We start from the raw sequence: 23,653 nt of genomic DNA, 5'->3' as shown, positions 1-23,653 counted from the left end.
CCACCGGGTCTTTAAAGGACGGTGAGTACTCCACCGGTAGCAGTGTTGCTTTATTCAATCTGGAAACCTGAGAATTCACCACAGGAGGGAGGAACAGTCATTTTTTTCAAAAGGAATACTCCTACCGAAACACTACGGTATCCCAACCATACGTTTTGGGGAACCCCACCGACTCAAAACAGGCAGGAAATAGGAAGACCTTAGTCACCTTGGATGGTTTGCGGGTACCAAATTGCATTTGCTGTGTCCTCCAATTGTCCCCCAGTGATACAATCAATGCCTCCACAAGCTCCTTTTCATGCGCGGTTGTAATGGAAGAGGACTCATCCTCCCTTTCGGAGCACTCAGGGTGTGTGGACGCAGACCCAGCGGGTTGACTCACGTCCGTGGCGGCCAAATAAACCTCAGAATCTGAGGAATCAGAGGATACAGGAGAAGGGGGTACTTTTTGCTAGGCCTCTTTTGAGGAGCCATATCAACACCAGTGACTGTAGGACCGCAGTCCTGGCCAACAGGGCAGACTGAGACCCAGAGGATCCCGCAGCTTCTGGGAGTGGGTAAAGTGGTGGCACCACAGTCCCTTCACACCAAGCGCTGCTTTAGCAGAGAGAGGGAGAATGCACACCCCCAGGGACTCACAACCATCGACTCCGGAGGGACAGAGCGCCAAGCTGCATGCCGCACGGCGATCAGAAAGGAAAAAGGAAGCGCAGGCATCGTCACTAGAGGCCCACCACCGAACACTGCTCCACAGATCTACAAGAAAATGTCCGCTGCATTGACTTTAAGGGGAAACTACAAAAACATGGCCACCGGACTACACAAATATGGCCGCTAAGCTCAATAGCAGCCATCAACAAGAAAATGATGGTGCCATGCGACGGCTGCACGACACCCGGGTCCCCCAACAGCCCCTCAGGTACATGTAATCCAGCCAGGGGGGCCTTAACAGGGACCGTCCCAGGACATTTTTCCTCAGAAAAAAACATTGATGTGAGCCGCCGGCGGCGCGCTCCCACCCCCTTCACCACATAACACCCCACACTGAAGGATAGCCTGGCCACCCTGTGGGTGGACTAAGTAGGGGTATTAGAGCAGGGGGACCCCGCTAGTGAGGTGGGCACCATTGGGAAGAAAGGGCACATAGGGGGCCTACTAACCCAAGGGAAGGGCCCGCGTTCACCCCGATAATTCCCCAGACGAGAGGGGGGGGGGGGAACACTACTCACCGCACCTTGGAACCGAGCAGGTACCACTCTGGGCAGTCAACTGCACCATCTTGGAATGTGGGTGCTGTGGCCCAGAGGTACGCTGGGACTCAGATCGTGACCAGGGCTATGCGTCCTCGCGAGGCGTTTAACTTGCCGGCCAGCCCCTGTCCATTGGGGCTATGTCGCAGCCAACCTAGTGCGAAGCTAAAGTTGGGTCACACTCGCTGACCAGACTGGGTAGACCGTAAAGATCTAGAATATCCAGTGTTTTGCCTAGTCCGGCTGTTGATTGTAGTGCTCTCAGGAACAGAAAATAAAAAAAAATAATTTTGTTTAAAAAAAACTAAAAAATGCCAGGACCAGAAATCCCAGCAAGGAACCAGGTCCTGACTAGGCATAAAAAAACTGAAGTCCTATAGCAGGAAGTGGAAGCATACCCCCTGAGACTGCAGTATAGGCATAGTCAATTCCTTTTCAGCCTAGTCCTACTCCTATGGAGAGCAGCATAACCCAAGGGTCAAAGAAGATATGGAGCTGTGTCAGTCAATGAACGAAAGAGAAAAAGTTAGATTTTTGTGTTCTGAACTAAGGCTTGGTTCACACCTAAGCAGTTTGCTTTTGATCCATTTCTGAAGTGCATTTTTTATGCTTTTGGGGGTTTTTTTGGTCAATTTGTTGGGCAGATTAAAGAACCCAAAATGCAAATCGCCGCAAAAAACACACTGCATGCTTTTCTGCACCTTCTCCATTGAAGTCAACTGAACCAAAAATTGTTTTGCATTTAAAAAAGTCCCTGACCCTTTCCAAAAAAGCAGCAGCTGAAAAAAGCATAGATGTGAACATGTCCCATAGGAAACCATGTTAAATGGACTATAGTGCGTTTCTGCAAAAAGCATTAAAAAACACAGGTGTGAACCGAGCCTTAATGCGGAGCTTCAACCAAATGAGGAAATTCCGCTTTAAGGCCTCCTCCCCCGCACCTCTAAATTAAATGGCACTTTGGGGAGGTCTTTAAAACCAGAGGATGATGCTATCAGTTTAGAATTGCAAAAAAAACAGTAGGACTCTGGTACACACATCTATATTTCTGAGAAGTCTTACCAGAAGCGGTCTTCATGTAGTAGCAAACAAAAAAAAACCCTAAACATTCTTTTAAAAAGGTGGAAACAAAGCCAAACCGCTCACACAAAAACAGAAGGATCAGGACGCAATAAAATAGATCTATAGTAAAAGACAGTTTATCACCTTAAAGAGATTGTAATCCACCCTTTTAACCACTTCCCGTCCGCCCTATAGGCGATTGACAGCGGGAAAGTGGTTGCATTATCCTGACTGGACGTCATATGACGGCAGGGGGCGCAGAGCGGCGATCGGTGACACACCGCATCTCCGATCTCGTTAAAGAGCCTACTGACGTAGGCTCTTTACCATGTGACCAGCTGTGTCCAATCACAGCTGGTCACATAGTACACAGGAAGAGCCATTGATCGGCTTTCCTTAGTTCGTGCCTGACAGGCACGAATAGAGGAGAGCCGATCTGCGGCTCTCCTGACAGAGGGAGGTCTGCACTGATAATCAGATCATTGATTACCAGTGCAGACCCTCGGGAGGGGGGGGGGCTGCCACTAGAACCACCAGGGATGCCCACCATGGCCATCAGGGATGGCAATCAGGGCTCAGGGAGCCCGCCAGTGCCCTCCCCATCAATGCTGCCCACCAGTTATCATTTCCATCTATCAGTGCAGCCCACCATTGCCACCTATCAGTGCCCACCAATGCTGCATATCAGTGCTACATATCAGTGCCGCATATCAGTGCCACCCCATCGGTGCCTCCTCATCAGTGCAGGAAAAAACGTATCTGTTTACAAAATTGTATAACAAACAAAAAACTTTTCTTTTTTTCAAATTTTTCGGTCTGTTTTTTTTTTTTTATTTGTTTAGCAAAAAAGAAAAAACCTTGCAATGATCAAATACCACCAAAAGAAAGCTCTATTTGTAGGGAAAAAATGACAAATTTGGTTTAGTTACAGTGTTGCATGACCGCGCAATTGTCATTCAAAATGAAACAGCGCTAAAAGTTGAAAATTGGCCTGAGCAGGAAGAGGGTGAAATTGCCCTGTATTGAAGTGGTTAAAAGAAAAGAGGAACAGAGCATATCCCTAGCCGAGCGCCTGGTCTGTGTTAATAGACGAAGATAGGACAGCTGTGGCGCAAGCCTGCACAAGTGCCCCCATAGGAAGCCGCTTCCTTTGTGGGGCACTTGCCGAAGTGGAGGAGCCAGGAGCATGGGCGGGGAACCCCAGAAGGGATGGAGGATCGGGATGCTTTTTGCAAAACCATTGCACAGAGCAGGTAAGTATAACATGTTTATTATTTTAAAAAAGAAAAAGAAACCATCTATAATATCCATTTTAACCTTGCATAATTTAAGAAATGATTTGCCATTATTTACTTTACCAATTAAATGGTTTTGTAAATTATGTATACAAATTTGCATTTCGCAAAAATTGTAGAGATATGCTCTGCACAAAGTTTCTTCTGCCAAGTTTTGCTACTTCCATAATATGCAACTTGCGCTGAACACAAAAGGTACACATTTAAAAAAGGTTAAAATTGTTCATTACTTCTATGTAAAAGAAAAAGCACAATCACGGATTCGTTGAAATAGTGTCTTAATTATTTTGTGTACACACAGCCAAAGTAACAGCCTTTACCAGTGATAAATACAAAATTAAAAAAAAAACAAAAAAACAGCTTATTCAAGAGAAAAATATTCAAGTACTTATTTTGAATGCAGCTTATATTTGTACCGGAAATTCAGTTATAAGATCTTTCAAATGGTTTTCATGCAGGAAAAGAAATTAAAACATCCCTTTCCCTGGAATGGTCCATAGCTGTATTGGACAAGTGATGCTCCGGCAGTTGGCTAAAGCGATGCATTCATCTGTGTTGGTTCCAGTTTGTAAACAAGTGATCTCCCAAGAAGGTGGCAAGGATAACACAATTCTTTAGATCAGTAACAATAAATACAAAATCGGTGACAGTTATAGGTCTCTGCAGAATTGTTTTTACAATTATTCATTTGACATGCTTGTAAAATAAAAAGCACTGAAGATTTCCAGTATTGTGGCTTTGTAAGGCTTTGGTAGGGTTGCACAGAAACTTACATGCATACAGCCCTCTTGTGCAAATTAAAATACAGTAGCAGCAATGGTATCTGAAAAGTTTAAATGCAGCTCCAGCAAACGTGGATGTGATATCAATTCCAAAAACAAATGCATCAATGAGCAGTTCCAATAAATTATCAACTTTGATATGGTAGTGATTATTTTGAACCATTGTACATTAATGGCTGCAAGCAATAAACCATGCAGATTGTCTATTTATGCACTAAAAGTGTCAAAAAGTCCATCTTTACAAACTGCTTCAAATGAAAACTTGCTTCCACAGTATGATTGGGATATGTAACAAAATAAAATGTTGCATAATTCACAGAAAGAATATTTAATTATATTGACCTAACAATCTTTTCACATATGGAAGGGAATATCATCAGTCTGAATTACAGCTCACAGGTGTGATGAGGAGTAATCTAGAGGAGTTTTTATCCACCCATCCTGCATTGGAAATACTAAAGATTAAAGGAGTAACTCCACCTTTGTTGGGGGGGGGGAGCACATTCCCTTCTATATGAATAATGAACATTACAGGGATTTAAATACACAAATTTTGTTGAAGATTCCTACTTTTGGTTACTAGTTGTTTGCCTGTTTCCATGTGCAGTGAAGCTGTATGGAAGGGATTTTGTAATTATCAATCAGCTGCTGCACTTGCAGGGCTTTAATTAGGAAAGTTGCAGGGTCTGCAACCTTTTAGACACGATTTCCCTTTTGGAGAATCTCAGCAAAAATTAAATTTTTGTTGCAGGGGATAGCCAAAAGTGGACTTGTATGTTAGTGCAGACTTCTGGGACAATCAGCAAGCCAATCCCACAAGCATGAAGTGACATTTCTGTAAGGGGAGGGTATTCTATACATTATCTGTGTACAGAATGACGAGGTTGCCATATTACAGAAAATTAAAGCGCTGCATCTTGTGTAGCAGTTACATATGCATTTTTTTTTTTTTTAACACAAAGTGGAGTTACCCTTTAAAACTGGCGATGCACTTTGTGCTCGTCTAGGACAAAATGCAATGAAACCAATGGGTTCACAAAAAACACTGCTCCCAAATACTCCTACCAACTCAATTTATTCTTCTGCCTACAGGAAGAGATGCAAAAAATAAAGAAATTAAAAATTGTAAGTTAGCGCCCCCCCCCCCCCCCCCCTCTTACTAGCAGCATGCCTCGTTTTTTTTTTTTTTTTTTTTTAGCAAAGCAGCAAAAACTGGGGATGGTCTGAAGTTCAAAGAGCTATCTGATGAACCTTACATCAGATGCGGACTAAACATCCACCTAGTAGAACTTGGAAGGCATGTGAACAGAAGGCTTTGCAAATATGGGAAACAGTAGCCTGATGCTGAAGTGCCCAAAGGCACTCACATATCGAATAGTGAGTGCCTTGACAGGAAAATTATGCAACTACATCCTTAAAACCAAAAGATTTGACAATAGTTTGTCCAAGAAATGGTGGAACAGCAATGGGGACATGCAGGTATGTATCCTTGATATCCACATGCCAGGAAGTCTCCCTGATGAAGGGAGGCAATGAGAGAACTGATAAGTTTCACACAGAACTTCTGAACTCAAATGAAAACATTTAGAGCTTTTAGATGCAGGATGGGCACTTAGACTCAATCTCAGCCGCTGATGGCTCAGAGGCTGCTAACCGATCCGATACAGAATATGCAAGGAAAGGGGGCGAAAACTAGCTTGGGACCTCTGTCTTCAGCAAGTCAACAACCGCCTGTGCCATTTGGCCTTAAAAGTGAAGCATGACTGAAATAAAAACCGCCTTGTATAGAGCAGAAGCAGTAGCCATGTTCAAAGGAGCTAGGGAAGACTTTAAAGGTGGCATAGGCTATAGGAGCAGATGGCAAAATAATTCCTGGCTGCAGATGTCGAACGCATCAGTAGGCACACTGCAGACAACACCTGGAGACTTTAGTCGAGTGTAAGCTGAGGGCACCTGGAACAGGACTGTCCCCTCCTGTTTCTAGTATCAGAAATGTTGCAACTGCTTGGTGATAAGCAGCTTAGCACAGGGTACGGGACAAAGCCTCCTGGATACCTACAGAACCCAAATTTTGGTAGCAGATGTCGGGTCAGATAGCTGAAGGGCATGTCATAGTAGGCGAGCATTAGGAACGTATCGAAGATTGGAGGTCTACGTGGCTCCTTGAAAAGTAGTTGGGGAAAAAAGGGAGGAGCACAGCAGAGTTCATCTCATCCCAAGTGAAACCAGCAGAGACTGGGAAATTCAAGGCACCCAGAGGTTCAACAACTAGAAAGAGTTTCCAGTGTTCAGACTAATTGACTTACTCACAGTAAATCTTGGAAAATAGGGCAAACAGAACCCAGTCCCTGGAGGTCACTTCCTGGCTCAGCCTGCAACATCTGTACCAGCAGGCTCCTGGTACAACACTCCAAAGCGAGGCAGGAGATAGGCTACTCTGGATAGATGCAAATGTAGAGACCAGCTCAAGCAGCAATGTAGCGAAAAACCTTGACTAAAGAGAAAAATGCTAGCAAAAAATATGATTTTTCCACTTCGAACTGAAGAAAAGACATCTGTCCTAGGACATGAGCAAAAAAAAAAAAAAAATTGGTGTGGCAAGCTGGTAGTAAGAGGGCTTATCCTATAACTTTTTTGTTTACCAGTATCTAGTCCTTCTGTAGATGGTAGTATACCTCTAAACATTGAATATCTCCCTATGTCCCTCAATGGATGAGTAAAAACTAAATAAGGATACGAGTCTAACTTAAAGGCAAACATAAAAAGACACAAACAAATTCAGCTTTGTATTATTAAAACATCAAGTTTTTTTTAAATGTTTTTTTTTTTTTTTAAAACCTAATCTGGCCTTTTCAATGTGAACTGAACTTGACCTGGTATAAGCCTTTTGCAGTCAACTGTACAGCAGAGTTTACACTGGCAGAAAAAGAAGCACCACAAAGAGCCAGTCATTTGTACTGCTGCGTTCATGCACTAATAAGGGACATGCTGATAGGAGAAGGGATTGGATTGACGAGCTCATCTACGTTCTGCTTCACCTTTCACTGTCAAGACCTGTAATTGTTACTTAACTGCAGCAAAGAAAAGATGGTCTGCTGTACAGCAGGGCTGTGTAAACATCTTGACTGGATGAACAGAAATGCAAATACTTTGGCAGGCAAAACAGCTCCAATACATGCATTTCATCTGTTTGCCTGGTGTTCAACTTTAGGCATATCTAAAGCCAAGAACAAAAAAGTATATATTGTAGCTCAGCAGATCTTAGATGTGGCGATCAACTAGTTTTCTTCCGCCTTTATTTTAACCTGGTGATCTTGTCAGTAATCCTTCCTTCTCATGTTGACAACACTCACTCACTGTACAGTATCTATGGAGAAGAAGTGTTGTCACCTTGGGCTGCTCTCCTGATCTGAACTACAAAGACCTCTTCTTCTGTATAACAGAGGGTAGGGGTTCTGTAGACTTCAGAGAAGGGTGGGAAAAAATAGAGTGCAGCACAAGCACTGGACGTTATCAAGTCCCACGGTTTTGGAAGGGAAAATTTTTTTTTTTTTTTTGCATGCATCATTGTTAGGATTAAAAACAATGTTAAAGAAAAACAAGATCTTAGCTAATGTTGACCTAGAGTTTAGCTAGCTAAAGAAACAGTAATATTGTATAATATGCACTGGAGATATGCCATGTCTTACTTTTTTAGCAAACCACCTTGCCCATTTGCTACGGAAACCCAAAGACATATTTAGTAATGTATGCAGGACACAGTCTCCCCAAACTGCAGTACCCAGTGCTTGGGAGAGTTACCAGACCATAATGTTGTTAAATATAGAGGCGTTTGCTTGGTCCTTTACACTTTCAGATTGCTGTATCTGCATTGGATTATCAAAGGGCTGAAGTGGTATACGAGATAGTGAAAAAGGTGGGAAATGGCAGTCAATAGCACCTATTATACAATATGACTTAAAGCGGAGTTCCACCCAAAAGTGGAACTTAAGCTCATTTACTTTTTTTTTTGACAGATACCCTTCCCCATTCCTAGGAGACAGCGCCACAGCTTGTCCCCTTTCTCCTTCCCCCAGCACCAAGCCAATGAGAATGTGTACCGTGCTTCGCGCATGCGCAATAGGGATCCAGCGGTGAAGCCAAAAGGCTTCATTGCCGGCTTCCCTTACAGTGAATGGCAGCGGCAGAACCCTGCAGCAGATCCAAAAATGGGCTGGGGTGCTGACATCACAGGCTTCCTGGACAGGCAAGTGTCTATATATTAAAAGTCAGCAGCTGCAGTATTTGTTGATTTTTTTTCTACAGCTGGAACACCACTTTAGGAGTAAAGTAAGTGTACACAAAAATTGTTAAATGCAGTGTACCTACAGTAGAGCTGCACGATTCATTGAAAAAAAAAAAAAAATTCGTGATCTCGATTCACTCCCCCTCACGATCTTAAAATGGCATGTCCTCGATTCTTACAGAGCTGTTCTCTGCTAACAGCTGTCAAAAAAAAAAAAAGAGCCTAAGTGCCCATTCACACTACCGCGACTTGTCAGGCGACTGGTCAGCCTGACAAGTCGCGGTCCATGCAGTGCTACGGGAACCATTCTAATAGGAGCGACTCAAGTCGCTCCGACGTAGAAAATAGTTCCTGTACTACCTCGGAGCGACATGGGAGCAACTTGCATTGACATTCATTATATGAAGTCTGTGCAAGTCGTGCCGAAGTCGCGGTGCACGCAACTTCACAGGTCGCCCCCGAAGTCGTGCCGCGGTAGTGTGAACCGGCACTTAAGCAAATGTTTATCAACATTGTTAAGGCTGCTAGATAACTATAAAACACAATGTTTTACAATGTATACTTTAGTTCTTTAGATGAAAGGAATGAACTTTACTCTGTGAGGGCAGTTTAACCTCTTAATGACTAAAGCCCCCTAGGGTTGCCACCTCATCCCTTTAAACCAGGACACACTTTAATTACACAGGTTCTGTGGCTGTTTAAGGTGGTAATTAAACTTGCTTGGTGCCTTATATGTGCATTATATCAGCCTCAGAACCTGTGTAAATAATGTGTGTCCTGGATTAAAGGGATGAGGTGGCAACCCTAGTACACACGTACTGATCGTCGGCCGAACGATCGGCCGTCTTTTGTCCAGGGCTGTCGTGTCTGTTGAAAACTGCAAAAGACTGCACACAAATTTTGTCGGCCAACAACAGCCAACTGCAGAAGTGATGTCATGTGAAGCCCCGTACACACGTACCGATAGTCGGCTGAACGATCGGCCGTCTTTGGTCCAGGGCTGTCGGTGTCTGTTGAAAAGTGCAAAAGACTGCACAAGAATTTTGTCCGCCGACTACAGAAGTGATGTCATGTAATGGTTAACTTTCCCTGTGTTTTTTTCTTTTCTGAGCATGCCCAGTCTTGCAAATCTGCTGTCTGTCGGCCGAATTCTGTACTGACTGGCGAACAATCGGCCGCTCTGGTGTCGGCATACAAAAATTTTCATGCTTGCAAGACAGATTCTTTTCGGCCGAAAGTGCGCTGTCGGCTGTCTGAAGCATCATACTAACAAGCCGAAAATCGGCCGATCGTTCGGCGGCCGAACATTTTCGGCCGACAATCGGTACGTGTGTACGGGGCTTGATGGTTAACTTTCCTTGTCTTTTTTCTTTTCTGAGCATGCCGTCTTGCTAATCTGCTGTCTGTCGGCCGAAATCTGTACTGACTGGCGAACAATCGGCCGTTCTGGTGTTGGCCAACAAAAATTTTAATGCCTGCACACCCGATTCTCTTCGGCCAAAAATGCGCTGTCGGAAGCATCATACTAACAAGCCTACAATCGGCCGATCGGTCGTCAGCCAAATATTTACGGCCGACAATCGCTACGTGTGTACGGGCCTTAAGCCTTTTGCTTACAAGTTAAAATCAGTATTTTTTTTTTTTTCTAGCAGAGATTCTAGAGAACAAAATGGCGATCATTGCAATCTTTAACGGCACAATGTATTTGCGCAGAAGTCTTTCAAACGCAGTTTTTTGGGAAAAAATACACTTTAATCATTTAAAAAAAAAAAAACTGCCCAGTAACGTTACCCCAATTTTTTTGTATAATGTAAAAGAGGATGTTACGTCGAAAATCGTGAGAGAATCGTGATCTTTATTCTAAGCAAAAAAAAAAAAAAATTGTGATTCTCATTTTTTCCAGAATCGTGCAGCTGTAAACATACAGTTTACCATTTTACGTGGCAAAAAAAAGTGTTTCTTTTTTAGCCAGTTTTCTAATCAGATATTATAGTTCATAGGCAGATTGGGGGTACCATTTAAAATTACATTTAGGTAATTAATGAATTGGCAGCTAGAATAAATGAAGGATTTTTAAATTTGCATACGCTAAAACCCTAGTACATGTTTAGCTTAAATATCACACCATTATCCCAAGTAGCATTCCATCTTAATACAATTATTTAATTGTGGAAAAAATGAACACGTGTCAACTTCTTTGCCAGATTAAAGTGTGTGTGTGTGTTGTTGAGCCTCTTTGGCTCAATAACGACTGGCTGACCGTATGCTGTCAAATTCACAGATCAAAAAAAAAAAAAGAAGACCTTAAAATACCACATATAAAAGCATTAGGAATACGCATGTCAGATAAAATAAAAGATCTTTTGCTACCTGATGGTCTTAGCCTCTGACACAGGAGCCGCCTAATGTATATGGGTACCTTTAGCCTGTGGCACAAAACTTGTTTTAACTACAAATCCTTTAAATTAATTTTAAAACTGCCAAAATATTGGCTGGAGTTCAGCTTTAACACCACAATAAATATCCCAAAACCTTGAATACTTAACAAAAAAAAAAAAAAAGCAGGTGTTGCCAACTTTCTTTCCTTAGTTTGCAAGAATATCACTACGTGTGCACGTTAAACTAAGTTCTGGGGTGCGAGGTAGTTTTCACCAATTTTCCGATATTTTTTCGGATACTACACCTCCCCAAAGTTGGTGTGCCCAGTTTCCTTGGCATGATCTCTTGCTGCCGACTGTCCAGTTAATCCCTTCTGGCAAACCATACAACGTAGGGCAAATCTATTCACATCTGTGAACTTCCTTTTCTTCCTCGCTTCATCTGCCAACTCCAAGGCCTGCACCAGTGCATCATCATCTGTTGTGGGAAAAATGGTCATAGGGGGCATGCTAGGATCAGGAAACTGGCGCTGTAAAGGGTCATAGTGAATGCCATCATAAATAAGCAATACCCGTCTGCTGTAACCAGCGTCTTCCCCAAAACGATCTATTCTCACTGTCTGGGTATCTACTACACAAATTTCACACTGATAAAATTTGGAAAGTATTGAAACTTCTATAGCTCCACCCCATGTGTCATCCCTACGAATCCACAAGCAATATTCTTCATTACTTTTTCCAAGCACAGCTTCCGAATAACTTGTGGGATCACTTGCAACAATTTCAGCTATAAGGCTGCGCATGTCTGGGGCACATCCTGGGTCATATACACCACCTTCCACCACATAGTAAACACTTGTAAAGAGACAGGAATTGTCTGCTGGAACTACTCTACGAACAATTGCTGGAGCTCTTGGCAGAGACTGATCATTAACACATTGCTTCACGACAGTAGCATTCCTGCTTTTATCTTCTTCCACAACCAATGTGTCACCTGTTTAAAATACATAAAAATATACACTTTGAATACCTGTCAAAATACAGAATTGTACAAAAAAAAATGGATTATGAACAGTTTATTACACACACACTATATATATATATATATATATATATATATATATATATACACACACACACACACACACACACACACATATATATATATATATATATACACACACACACACACACACACACACACACACACACACACACACACACATCACACCATCTTTCAATGCAAGTTAAAAGAAATACAATCCTCAGCTGCTAGATAGCACTCAAAAGGTGTCCACTCTAATGGGCTATACACACTATCGGATTATCTGAAGACTTGTCTGTAGACTTACCAAAACCATATAATATGAGGTCAAACCTAAACACTTTCAATTTGTATGCAATCCGGCAGGCCCTTGCACTACATAGAAAAGGTAAGTCTGAAGGAAAAAGTCTTCAGATAATCGGATAGTGTGTATGGCCCTTTAGGCTAGGTGCAAACATATGCAGCTCTGCTCTTTAAATGGGATGCCATGCCTCCTGAAACACAGGGAAAAGGTCCCTGCAGCATTTTAGAAATCGCAACCCACACAGAAAGAAAAACATGCTTGAAATATATCACTGTGTATTGAATCTATACAATATACAAATATATAGTTTCACAATTTGATTACTGAAATAGAAATTAAGTTTTTGATGATATTCAAACTTTTTGAGATGGATTTATAGGCTCCATTCACACCTGAGCGTATCATTTTCAGGCATTTTTTCTGGCTTTTTTTTCAGGCTTTTTTTTTGCAGGCGTTTGGTGGCGGGCATTGACATCTAACAAAAACACTTGTAAATCTGCCAAAAAAGAAGCTCGTGACTTTTTTGAGCTTCAGGCGTTTTGCTTTAGGTGACAAAACGCTCATATGTGAACAGGGGCAATTGAAATGAATGGGATTTTGCTTGTTGAGCATTTTGAGACTTCAGAGATGAGCCTTTTACGAGCTGAAATACGCTCAGGTGTGAAAAGGGCAATAGAGCTGAAAAGTGATCAGTCCTGGTGTACCGATGCCCTATCTCGTTTCTTGAGGCCCTTAAAAAGAGGAAGTAAACTCTCTCTCATCACTTTAGCACATACAAATCTGAATAAAAAGCTCTATTGATCGGTGTCCTCAGATCTCACCTTACTTGCTCAGTTTGCTTGTCATCCGTCCATTTATCTGTAATGACGTCACCGGCGCATGCGCATATCTCCTGCGATTCACGGCACGCTCTTTGTGCTTATAGTCCATTAAGCAATGTGCCGTGACCACTGGGCTCCAATACCGCGAGATTACATTCCCAACCTCAGGAACTAGAAGGAGGCTTGGGTGGGAAATATTGCGCGTGCGCGAGATTACAGCAAAGGGCGGAAGTATTGTACACTACAGACACGGAAAAACAAGACTAAAATAAATCCTGGGATAAACAAATTTATAAACTTCTTAAAGACACAGTAAGGAACCTGCGATTTAAGCTAAATGATATAGTATAATGCGTTAGAAGAATTTAACAAAATGGTCTAATTGAAAAGCAGCATAGGAGGGGGAGAGTTTACTTCCTCTTTAAAAAGCCACAAATACCCCCCAAATGACCTTTTTTGGAAAGTAAACAGTCTGAGGTGTTTAGCAAGAGGGATAGTGAGGTTTTTTTTTGCAGTACAGTGTTATCATATGGTGTGGTGGTGATCAAGGATACTGACTGTGGACAGTATGGAAAAAAAAAAAATACATTTAAAAAGGAGTTTAAAGCAGAGTTCCGGGCACAAAATCTGTATTTTTTTTTGTGCCCCTCCGCTAGCTACACAACCTGAAAAGGAATTGGATAGTTATATTTTTTTTTTTTTTTGTACACTCACCTTGTAATCGAAGATCGTAAATACTCACCTCAGGGTACTTCCTCCTCCAGCACCGAGGCTCACCCCGTCACTTCCTGCCTCGCGATGATTCCTGGGAGCTGAACGTCATCGCTCCCAGGAATCAATGCGACGGCACCGGCCCCGCACGTCACTTCCGGGCGACGCCGCATTCCCCTGCTAAACAGCTTCTGGGCATGCCCAGAAGCTGTTTAGGAATGCGGCGCCGCACCGGAAGTGACGAGAGGGGCCGGTGCGGCGCATTCTGGGAGAAGACGACGCGGAAGAAGACACCGAAGAGGACCGCGCCGGCTTCAGCTGCCCACAAGAGATGGAAACGCTGTGGAAGAAATTTTCAAAGTAAGTATTTCTTCTTGCAGGTAAGTGCGAACAGGGACAGATCAGAGGCTAGCCATTGTGGAATGTGTTAGCCCTGACTGTCCTGGGGGTATGTTCATCAAAAAATGAGATCTGTGCCCGGAACTCCGCTTTAACTTTTTTTTTCTTTTACTATTTTTAAGTACATCCTGTCATCAGAGTGATCGGGGATTTGTTTAATACAGTTATTGCTTATTCACGGATGATCACTGTAAAAGTAATAGTTTTAGCGGTCATAAATTGGTTAACATACATGAACAGCTTGCTTATGGTTGTGATCTGTGATTGGCTACAGCTAATCACGTTACAGGTAGCCAGGTACCATGTGATTGCTGTGGGCCAATCACAGAGCACAACCGTAAGGCAAGCAGTTCATGAAGGAAAATCCTTTCATGACAGTTTGCTTAGATGGTCATCACATGATCGCGAGGACCAATAATTGCAATCTCATGATACCCGTTACTTTAAGTTACCCTAACCAAGAACAGGCTGGATGACGTACAGGTACTGCAGGCAGTGCGGAAGAGGTTAAAGATTTGTCAAAAAAAGGCGTGCGTGTTTACCATTGAATTTTATATATTTTTATTATAGGTTAAGGAAAGGAACACACATGCTCACTCCCCCTATCCTGGCTGCATGCTTGGACAAGGGTCTGGTATACATTTTTTGGTGGGACCTCATACTTTTTTTTTTCACCTTTTTGCATTAGGTTCCCCCTTAAAGTCCATGTTTTCATGGAATCCTCCTTAAAATCCACACCAGAACTAAAGAGCCTTGTATACATTTTAGGAAGAGGAGGATTTTTTTTTTCAATACAGCATCCCCGCTATTATTCCTTACACTTGCACGAACTGTGAAAAATTCACAAAGCAAATGTATTTTAACCACTTGCCAATCGCCCAATGACTATATACGTCCTCCGTTTAAACCTAAATACCGGTGTTATGGCAGCAGATAGCTGCCATAACACTGGTATTTTTTTAAACAGTGGGAAGTTGGCTTTCGGATAAGGGTGGTCCCAGCAGCGGCTTTGCCGCGGGATCAACCTTCTGGGATGGCGGAATAGGTGCCCCCGCCGTGTCCTGGTCCTTTTTCCCCGCTTACCGGACCCGCCGGCAGTGGGGAAAACGATCCAGTCCCGGATCCTCACAGACAGGATTTAGAGTGAGAGCAAGCTTGCCCTCACTCGACTCTATGGTCTTGGAGGACCGGAGCAACGGCAAACGTGGTTGCCTAGCAACCAGTTTAAAGGTCCCTTTTTTTTTTATTTTATTTTTCTTCATCTTTTAGTGTACTTGTGAGATCTGAGGACTTTTTGACCCCAGATCTCACAAAAAAGAGGTCCTGTCGTGCCTATTTCTATTACAAGGAATGTTTACATTCCTTGTAATAGAAATAAAAATGATATATATATATATATATATATATATATATATATATATATATATATATATATATATATATATATATATATATATATATATATATATATATATATATATATATATATATATTTTTTTTTTTTTTTCTCTAAAACGGTGTAAAAATAAAAAGATAAAAAAAAAAAAAAAAAATGAAAGCGCCCTGCCCCCGTTCGCTCGCAGAAGCGAACGCATATGGAAACCCCGCCCACATATGTAAACTGTGTTCAAACCACACATGTGAGGGATCGCCGCTATCGTTAGAGCGAGAGCAATAATTTGAGCCCTAGACCTTCTCTGTAACTCTAAGATGACAACCTGTAGAAATGTTTAAAATGTCGCCTATGGGGATTTTTAAGTACCAATGTTTGTCGCCATTCTGTGAGCGTGGGCAATTTTGAAGCATGGCATGTTGGGTATCTATTTACTCGGTGTAACATTATCTTTCACATTATGGAAAAAAATTGGGCTAACCTTACTGGTTTCTTATTTTTTAATTAAAAAAAGTGAATTTTTTCCAAAAAAATACAGGGTGATAAAAAAATATTGCAATAATCTCCATTTTATTCTCTAGGGTCTCGGTTAAAAAAAATATATACAATGTTTAGGGGTTCTAAGAAGTTTTCTAGCAAAAAAACTTTAGCTTGTATACACCAAGTAGTTAAATAGACCCCTAAGTGTCAGCGTGTGCAAGCTAGTGTATCTGCCAGACAGAGGTGTGTGTGTATGGTTGTCAGACCAGTCAGCTGACAAACTGCTAAGTTGTGAATGTTAATGTGTATGTACACCATTTTATGGTTGTTACCTGAGTCTAGACTAGAGAACTTTGGATTCTGATGACAATCTGGCAGTGTGCCGATATCCAAGGACACAAGACACACAGCGATACCTGACATATGCTTTATATACATTATATTGAGTTTTGGGTCTGTGCAAGTGCTGTGGCTATTTTGAAGGTATCCCAACCCACTCTTCCTGATTGCTATTTTAAATCAGATTTCAAATTCAGCTGAATAAAACAAGAGATATGGGAACATGCAAGAATGAATGGTTAATAACCCAAAATTCCCAGGTTGATGAGAGAATTATGAAAGAAAGCTCTTGTGTGGTATCTGCATAGGGCAATGGGTTAGAGCAATGTTTCTCAACCTTTTTTCAGTCGAGGCACACCCCAGAAATTATGGACAGTCTCGAGGCACCTTTTAAAAAATTAAGGACAGTCTTGAGGCACCCCATCTTAAAGGTTTTACATAATGCAGCAACATACACACACATAGGAGGCCCAACATTAGAGGTACAGGTTGGTACTGACTAGTATTCCAATGTTTCTCTTTTTCCCTCAGTTTTTCTCCTTCACTTAGCTAATATGACCCCAAAACTTATGGAGAGAAGCAGGGGAGAGTCAAACAAGCATGCTATGCAGGCGACTGACATCCTCCTTATCAACTCATGATGTCATTGGTCGTTATCAGGTCGTCAGCTAGAGGGTCGTAATGGTGCACAATGAAAACCCGTGACTTTGTGTAGCGTAAAAAGGCAGGCTTCATCCACCCACTGCCCTGTATACAATTTTTGGGGTATTTTGCTGAGGCACCCCTGAAGAAACCTCAAGGCACACCAGGGTGCCTGGGCACCCTGGTTGAAAAAGGCTGGGTTAGAGGTCAGCCTAAAACAGGAGTTGGTATTACTGGCAGAATCTATAGGAATGAGAATGAATGGAATGAAAAAAAAAAATCATTACATACAATAAAACACAACATGATGAAAAATAGATTTGGGTGATCCTGAAGTGTACAATGCTCATTCCCGGGTGATACCTAAACCTAGGACATGAAAAACCTCACCTTATAAGGAAGTAAAGAAAGCCAAATTCCACAGATCCCAAACTCACTTGAATTTACCACAAGGAAACTACAAATTCGCACAAGGGATAGAATTTAGGAGTCACAGTTGTATAAATAGCTAAATTAACATGACAAGTAGGGGATGATTGGCAATATGGATTATGCAACAGATTACAATGTTCAGAGTGGAATTTTCACATAGCCCAGAAATGAGGTGTGGAGTATGCAACATTCTGTACGTGACATTGAAAGGTGTAAATCAGGATTACATGACATACATAGTGAAGACACCACACCATTCAACCTAATACACTCAGCACACCCTGCCATATACACATCACATCGAATACCCACCTCACAGCTTCCATTAGCGGATGAGCAGACTTTATAGAATTTATTATTTTTATTAGGCAACACAGCAAGCTTCCTTTTTCCTGAGGCTTATCTATGCATCTGTATAGTTTAAAGCTCTGCTGAAGAATAAATGCAAAACGCCTCCCGTTACCTTTGTTATGCAGAAAAGGTTAATCGACTTGCTTTTATTTTGTTACTTTAGACTTCAAGAATGAGACTAACAACTGCCATGTCAGTGTCCAATGAGACAGCTTGCCAGTAAAAAGGTAAGCTCCCTGGAAATGGTGATCACAGTTGAGACACTTAGCCATGAAGTCAGGGAAAGCAAGCCCCGGTAAATAAGTGAAATGAAATCAGAGGCAAAGAAGCTGCTTGTTTGAGTAATAGGGAAATAGCTGGGATCTTGTAATGTATGCTTATACACTAGAGACTGTAGCTTACCCGGTTAGATTTTCTGGGTGTCATGGTTTTGCACTAAACGCTTCTTTTTCTTCTCTTTAGACTTGGCAACCCTGCCAGTATGAAACTTCATATCTTGAGGTAACAGCACTGTCTCACAGTCTATGGAAGTGAAGTCTTGTCAGATCAGGCCACACGTTCCCATCGCAGTACAATGTTATGTACCAGCGCATAGCACATCAGCATGTTCAGCTTGATTGCTGCTATGGAGAACAATCTCTTCATAACTACAGCATAAGGTCTGCTCAGAGAGATCAAAGTTTAGGCCATGAAAAGCACCTGGCGCTATGTAGAAACCAGACCTACGAGTTACTGTACAGTAAAGTAGAGGTTGGCAACCATTGAGAGGTGAAGATATACAGTACTGTGCAAATGTTTTAGGCAGGTGTGTAAAAATGATGTACAGCATCTCATAAAAGTGAGTACACCCCTCACAGGTTTGTAAATATTTTATTACATCTTTTAATGGGACAACACTGAAGAAATGACACATTGCTACAATGTACAGCTTGTATAACAGCGTAACATTTGCTGTCCCCTCAAAAAAACTCAAACACAGCCATTAATGTCTAAACCGCTGGCAACAAAAGTGAGTACACCCCTAAGTGGAAATGTCAAAACTGGGCCCAATTAGCCATTTTCCTCCCCGATGTCATGTGACTCAGTGTTATAAGGTCTCAGGTGTGTTAGATTTGGTGTTATCGCTTTCACTCTCTCATAATGGGAAGTTCAACATTGCACCTCATGGGGAAAAACTTTGAGGATTGGAAAAAAAAAAAAGAATTGTTGCTCTAAATAAAGATAGTCTAGGCTATAAGAAGATTGTCAAGACCCTGAAACTGAGCTGCAGCATGGTGGCCAAGACCATACAGAGGTTTAACAGGACACGTTCCACTCAAAACAGGCCTCACCATGTTCGACCAAAGAAATTGAGTGCATGTGCTCTGCGTCATATCCAGAGGTTGTCTTTGGAAAATAGACGCAATGAGGTTGAAGGGGTGTGGGGTCAGCCTGTCAGTGCTAAGACCATACGCCGCACACCATGCCCAAGAGGGTTAAGGCAATGCTGGAAAATAATGGTGGCCACCCAAAATATTGACACTTTGGGGCCCAATTTTGGACATTTTCACTTAGGGTGTACTAACTTTTGTTGCCAGCAGTTTAGGCATTAATGGCTGTGTGTTGAGTTATTTTGCACATTTACACTGTTCTACAAGCTGTACACTCACTACTTTACATTGTAGCAAAGTGTCATTTCTTTAGTGTTGTCACATGAAAAGGTATAATAAAATATTTACAAAAATGTGAGGGTGTACTCACTTTTGTGAGATACTGTAAATAAAAAATTATTTCAGAAAATAAAAGTGTTAGTTTATTTTTTATCAATTAACAAAATGGAAAGCAAACAGAAGAGAAATCCAAATCAAAATTTGGAGTGGCCACCGCCTTTAAAATACTATGAATTCTTCTAGGTACACATTGGGGTACATATTTTGAAGGAGCTCAGCAGGTAGGTTGTTCCAAACATCTTGGAGAACTAGGACCCAAACTAAATTTACAGTTGCAGCTCCAGGCTTCACCAGGTCCTCTTCTGTAGCAACCGCTTGGAGTCCAGGCACGGACAGACCTTCCCCTAGTTCTAGACATCTAAATGGAAAAGGGAAAAGTCCTGGAAGTCGCACATCTCTGCAAAACCCCAAAAGGTGTTATGACAGCCTCAGCCCAGTCTCCAACCAGGCCATGCCCACAACGTGTTTCACTTCGCTCTCTGAGCTTAGTCATGACCATGCTCCGTGGGCAGAGTGAAACGTGTTGGAGCAGGGCATGGCCTGGCTGGAGCCCAGGCTGAAGCCATTATACACCACCTTTTGGGGTTTTGCAGAGATGTACGACTTCCAGGACTTTTTCATCTTGGAGAACTAAGCAAATATCGTCTGTGGATGTAGGTTGCCGCAAATCCTGTCTCTTCATGCAATCCCAGACACATTCAATGTTGAGATTAGGGCTCTGTGGGGGCCCAAACCTTCACTTCCAGGACCCCCTACTCTTTACGCTAAAGAAAGTTTTAATGACATTGGCTGTATGTTTGAGGGGGTTGTCCTGCTGCAGAATATATTTGGGGCCAATTACATGCCTCTTTGATGGTATGCCATGATGGATAAGTATCTGCCTGTATTTCTCAGCACTGAGGACACCATTGATCCTGACCAAATCTTCAACTCCAGTTGCAGAAATGCAGCCCCAAACTAGCAAGGAACTTCTACCATGCTTCGCTGTTGCCTGCAGATACTCCTTATGGTGCCACTCCCCAGCCCTTTGGTGAATAAACTGCCTCCTGCTACAGCCAAATATATTCAAATTTTGACTCATCAGTCCATAGCACCTGCTGCCATTTTTATGCACTCCAGTTCCTATGTTTTCATGCATAGTTGAGTCACTTAGCCTTGTTTCCACATCGGAGGTATGACTTTCAGGCCGCAGTTCTTCCACAAAGATGGAAGAGCTGCACCAGATTTTGCACGCTCTAGTTTTCAAAAATTAACCCCAATCCGTCATCTGCCTGGCCATGTGGAGAGGCAGAGATGTGAAAAAGACAAGATGGGTTAAACAGGCAGGTGGTTTCCGATGGTATTGGTATTATGGTTGGCTGTGAACTTGAGGCTTCCTTCGCTGATGTGAAGATAATCAACAAAGGCCAGGCTTCTTACATTCCGGTTGGATATGTCGCAAGGCTTGAGTCAACATAACATTTGGTGAGTGCATTTGTATGGTGAAGGGAAAGCACACTGCAGGAACCGTTTACAACAGATGAGGTGTTCCATTGTTTGTACATTTACGGTAATTCTTCTTACAAGTTTGGTGAGTGTTCTGACACTCTATATACATCACGGATGGATTAAGCATCTACTTATTGGACTGTGCACTTTATACACTTTAACTTATTTATTTTTGTTTGATTTTATAATACTATTAGCGCTGCACCTATATTTGTTTTATAGTGTCACTTGAAGGTTGTATATTCACCTTTATTGGTTCTAGCTGCTGTTTGCATTTCTGGGACTCACTTTGCACACAAATTTTGGACCACTTTGAGCCAGACTACTCTGGACAGTAGATGGGTTTACCTGGGTAATACAGGGTTCTGTAAGTTCTGTGCTAATGGCCCTGCTGGACATCTTCAAATATCAAAGGAAAGAAAGCATGAGATGTCTCATCTGCTGCATTGAGTTTCCTTGGCCTACGGTCCTCAACATTGTGCTTCTTTAAAAAAGCTTGAACAGCACATCTTAAAACCCCAGTAGGCTTTGAAATCTTTGCCTGGGAGAGAGCTTGCTGATGCAATATAACTACATCGTATCTTGTTTTTGTGCTCAGTCTTGCCTTGGTGTATGACCTGTAACATGAAACTGTCTTCCACAACCTCACCTCAGTTTGGCAGGTTTAGTTAATGACTGGGTTTAAACCTACTTTATGAAATTGATGATCAATCAGCACCTTCTTGATAGAAGTGGTTTATCATACACCTGACTGCAAGCCTACAAAATCCCTGACTTTGTGCAAGTGTACAAAGTGTGAAAGTGTAAGAATTAAATGCTTGTTTATGCTTGAGGGCTGGTTTGAAATCGTGCAAGTTCAGCTGAGCTCGCAAAATTTTAAACCCGCATCTCAGTGCACATTCGGGGTTGATTTGACAGACATCTGTGTAGGTTTATGCACAGATGTCTATTAAAATCGCCCCCCAAAAGTAGTGCAGAACCTACTTTTGGGAATCAGTGCAGCGCCGCAAAGTCGGTGTCGCACTGATTCAAACGGTGCCGTTGCCGGCAACAGGCTGTGATTTGATATATCAAATTGGCACGATGTGAACTGCGGGGGGGGGGTGGAGGCTTAAAGCCAATGGGTAGCAACAACAAATATTTGATTTAGATTTTTCTTCCGTTTGCTCACTTTGCATTTTGTAAATTGATACACACACAATTCAAATATACATTTGACAAAATAAAAAGTCTACACACCTAAATTCTAAAAATGTCAGGTTTCTGTGATGTAAAAAAAAAAAGACAGAAATATTTCAGAACTTTTTACACCTTTAATGTGACCTATAAACTGTACAACTCAATTGAAAAACAAACTTAAGTCTTTAAGGGGGGAGGGGTGAAAAAATAAAAACAAACTGAATTAATGTGGTTGAATAAGTGTGCACACCCTCTTATAACTGGGGATGTAGTTGGATTTAAAATTAGGTTCAGCTGTCTTTCCAGACATTTTCTTTGTCCCATCCTACAGCAAAAACCATGGTCCGCAGAGAGCTAAAAAAGAATTTCCAAGGCATTAGATATACTATGGAACCCAGTGAAGACTGTAGTCAAGTGGAGAAAATATGTCAACAGTGACATTACCAAGAACTGGACGTCCCTCCAAAATTGATGAAAAGATGAGAAGAAAAAACTGACTCAGGAAGGCTGCCAGGAGGCCTACAGCAACATTAAAGGAGCTGCAGGAATATCTGGAAAGTACTGTGTGGTACACGTGACAAAAATCTCCTGTATTCTTCATATGTCTGGGATATGGGGTAGAGTGGCAAGACAGAAGCCTTTTCTTACAAAGAAAAACATCCAAGCACAGCTACATTTTGCAAAAACACATCTGAAGTCTCCCAAAAGCATGTGGGAATATGCGTTATGGTCTGATGAATCCAAGGTTGAACTTTTTGATAATTTCATAATTCCAAAAGATATGTTTGGCGCAAAAACAACACTGCACATCACCAAAAGAACACCATACCCACAGTGAAGCACGGTGGTGGCAGCATCATGCTTTGTGCCGTTTTTCCTTCAGCTGGAAAGGGGGCCTTAATCAAAAGGTTGAGAAAATCTAAACAGTTCCAAATACCAGTCAATATTGGCACAAAACCTTCAGGCTTCTGCTAGAAAGCTGAACTTCATCTTTCAGCATGACAACGACCCAAAGCATACATCCGAATCAACAAAGGAATGGGGTTACCAGAAGAAGATTAAAGTTTTGGAATGGTCCAGCCAGAGCCCAAACCTGAATCCGATTGAAAATCTGTGGGGTGATCTGGAGATGCCCTCACAATCTGACTGATTTGGAGCGTTTTTGCAAAGAAGAGTGGGAAAATATTGCCAAGTCAAGATGTGCCATGCTGATAGACTCCTACCGCAAAAGACAGTGCTGTAATAAAATCAAAAGGTGCTTTAACAAAGTATTAGTTTAAGGGCGTGCACACTTATGCAAACATTGTT

At 42.0% G+C, this 23,653-nt stretch overlaps 1 protein-coding gene across 1 annotated transcript in view; it reads right to left on the bottom strand.

Annotated features, from left to right (window-relative positions):
- Positions 1-10,967: 10,967 nt before the first annotated feature.
- The window catches only part of YOD1 (YOD1 deubiquitinase), a 30,111-nt gene continuing 17,425 nt past the window's right edge, over positions 10,968-23,653 (bottom strand). Inside the window, exon 2 of the mRNA XM_082247828.1 lies at positions 10,968-12,046. Within this exon, the coding sequence (XP_082103954.1) occupies positions 11,352-12,046 (695 nt within the window). The 3' untranslated portion in view covers positions 10,968-11,351. The remainder of the gene's footprint in view (positions 12,047-23,653) is intronic.

This window comes from Pelophylax lessonae (genome assembly GCF_965119305.1).
Source record: "Pelophylax lessonae genome assembly, chromosome: 2".
Lineage (NCBI taxonomy): Eukaryota > Metazoa > Chordata > Amphibia > Anura > Ranidae > Pelophylax > Pelophylax lessonae.
Note: the sequence above shows the minus strand (reverse complement) of the source record. Positions and strands in the feature narration are given on the sequence as shown.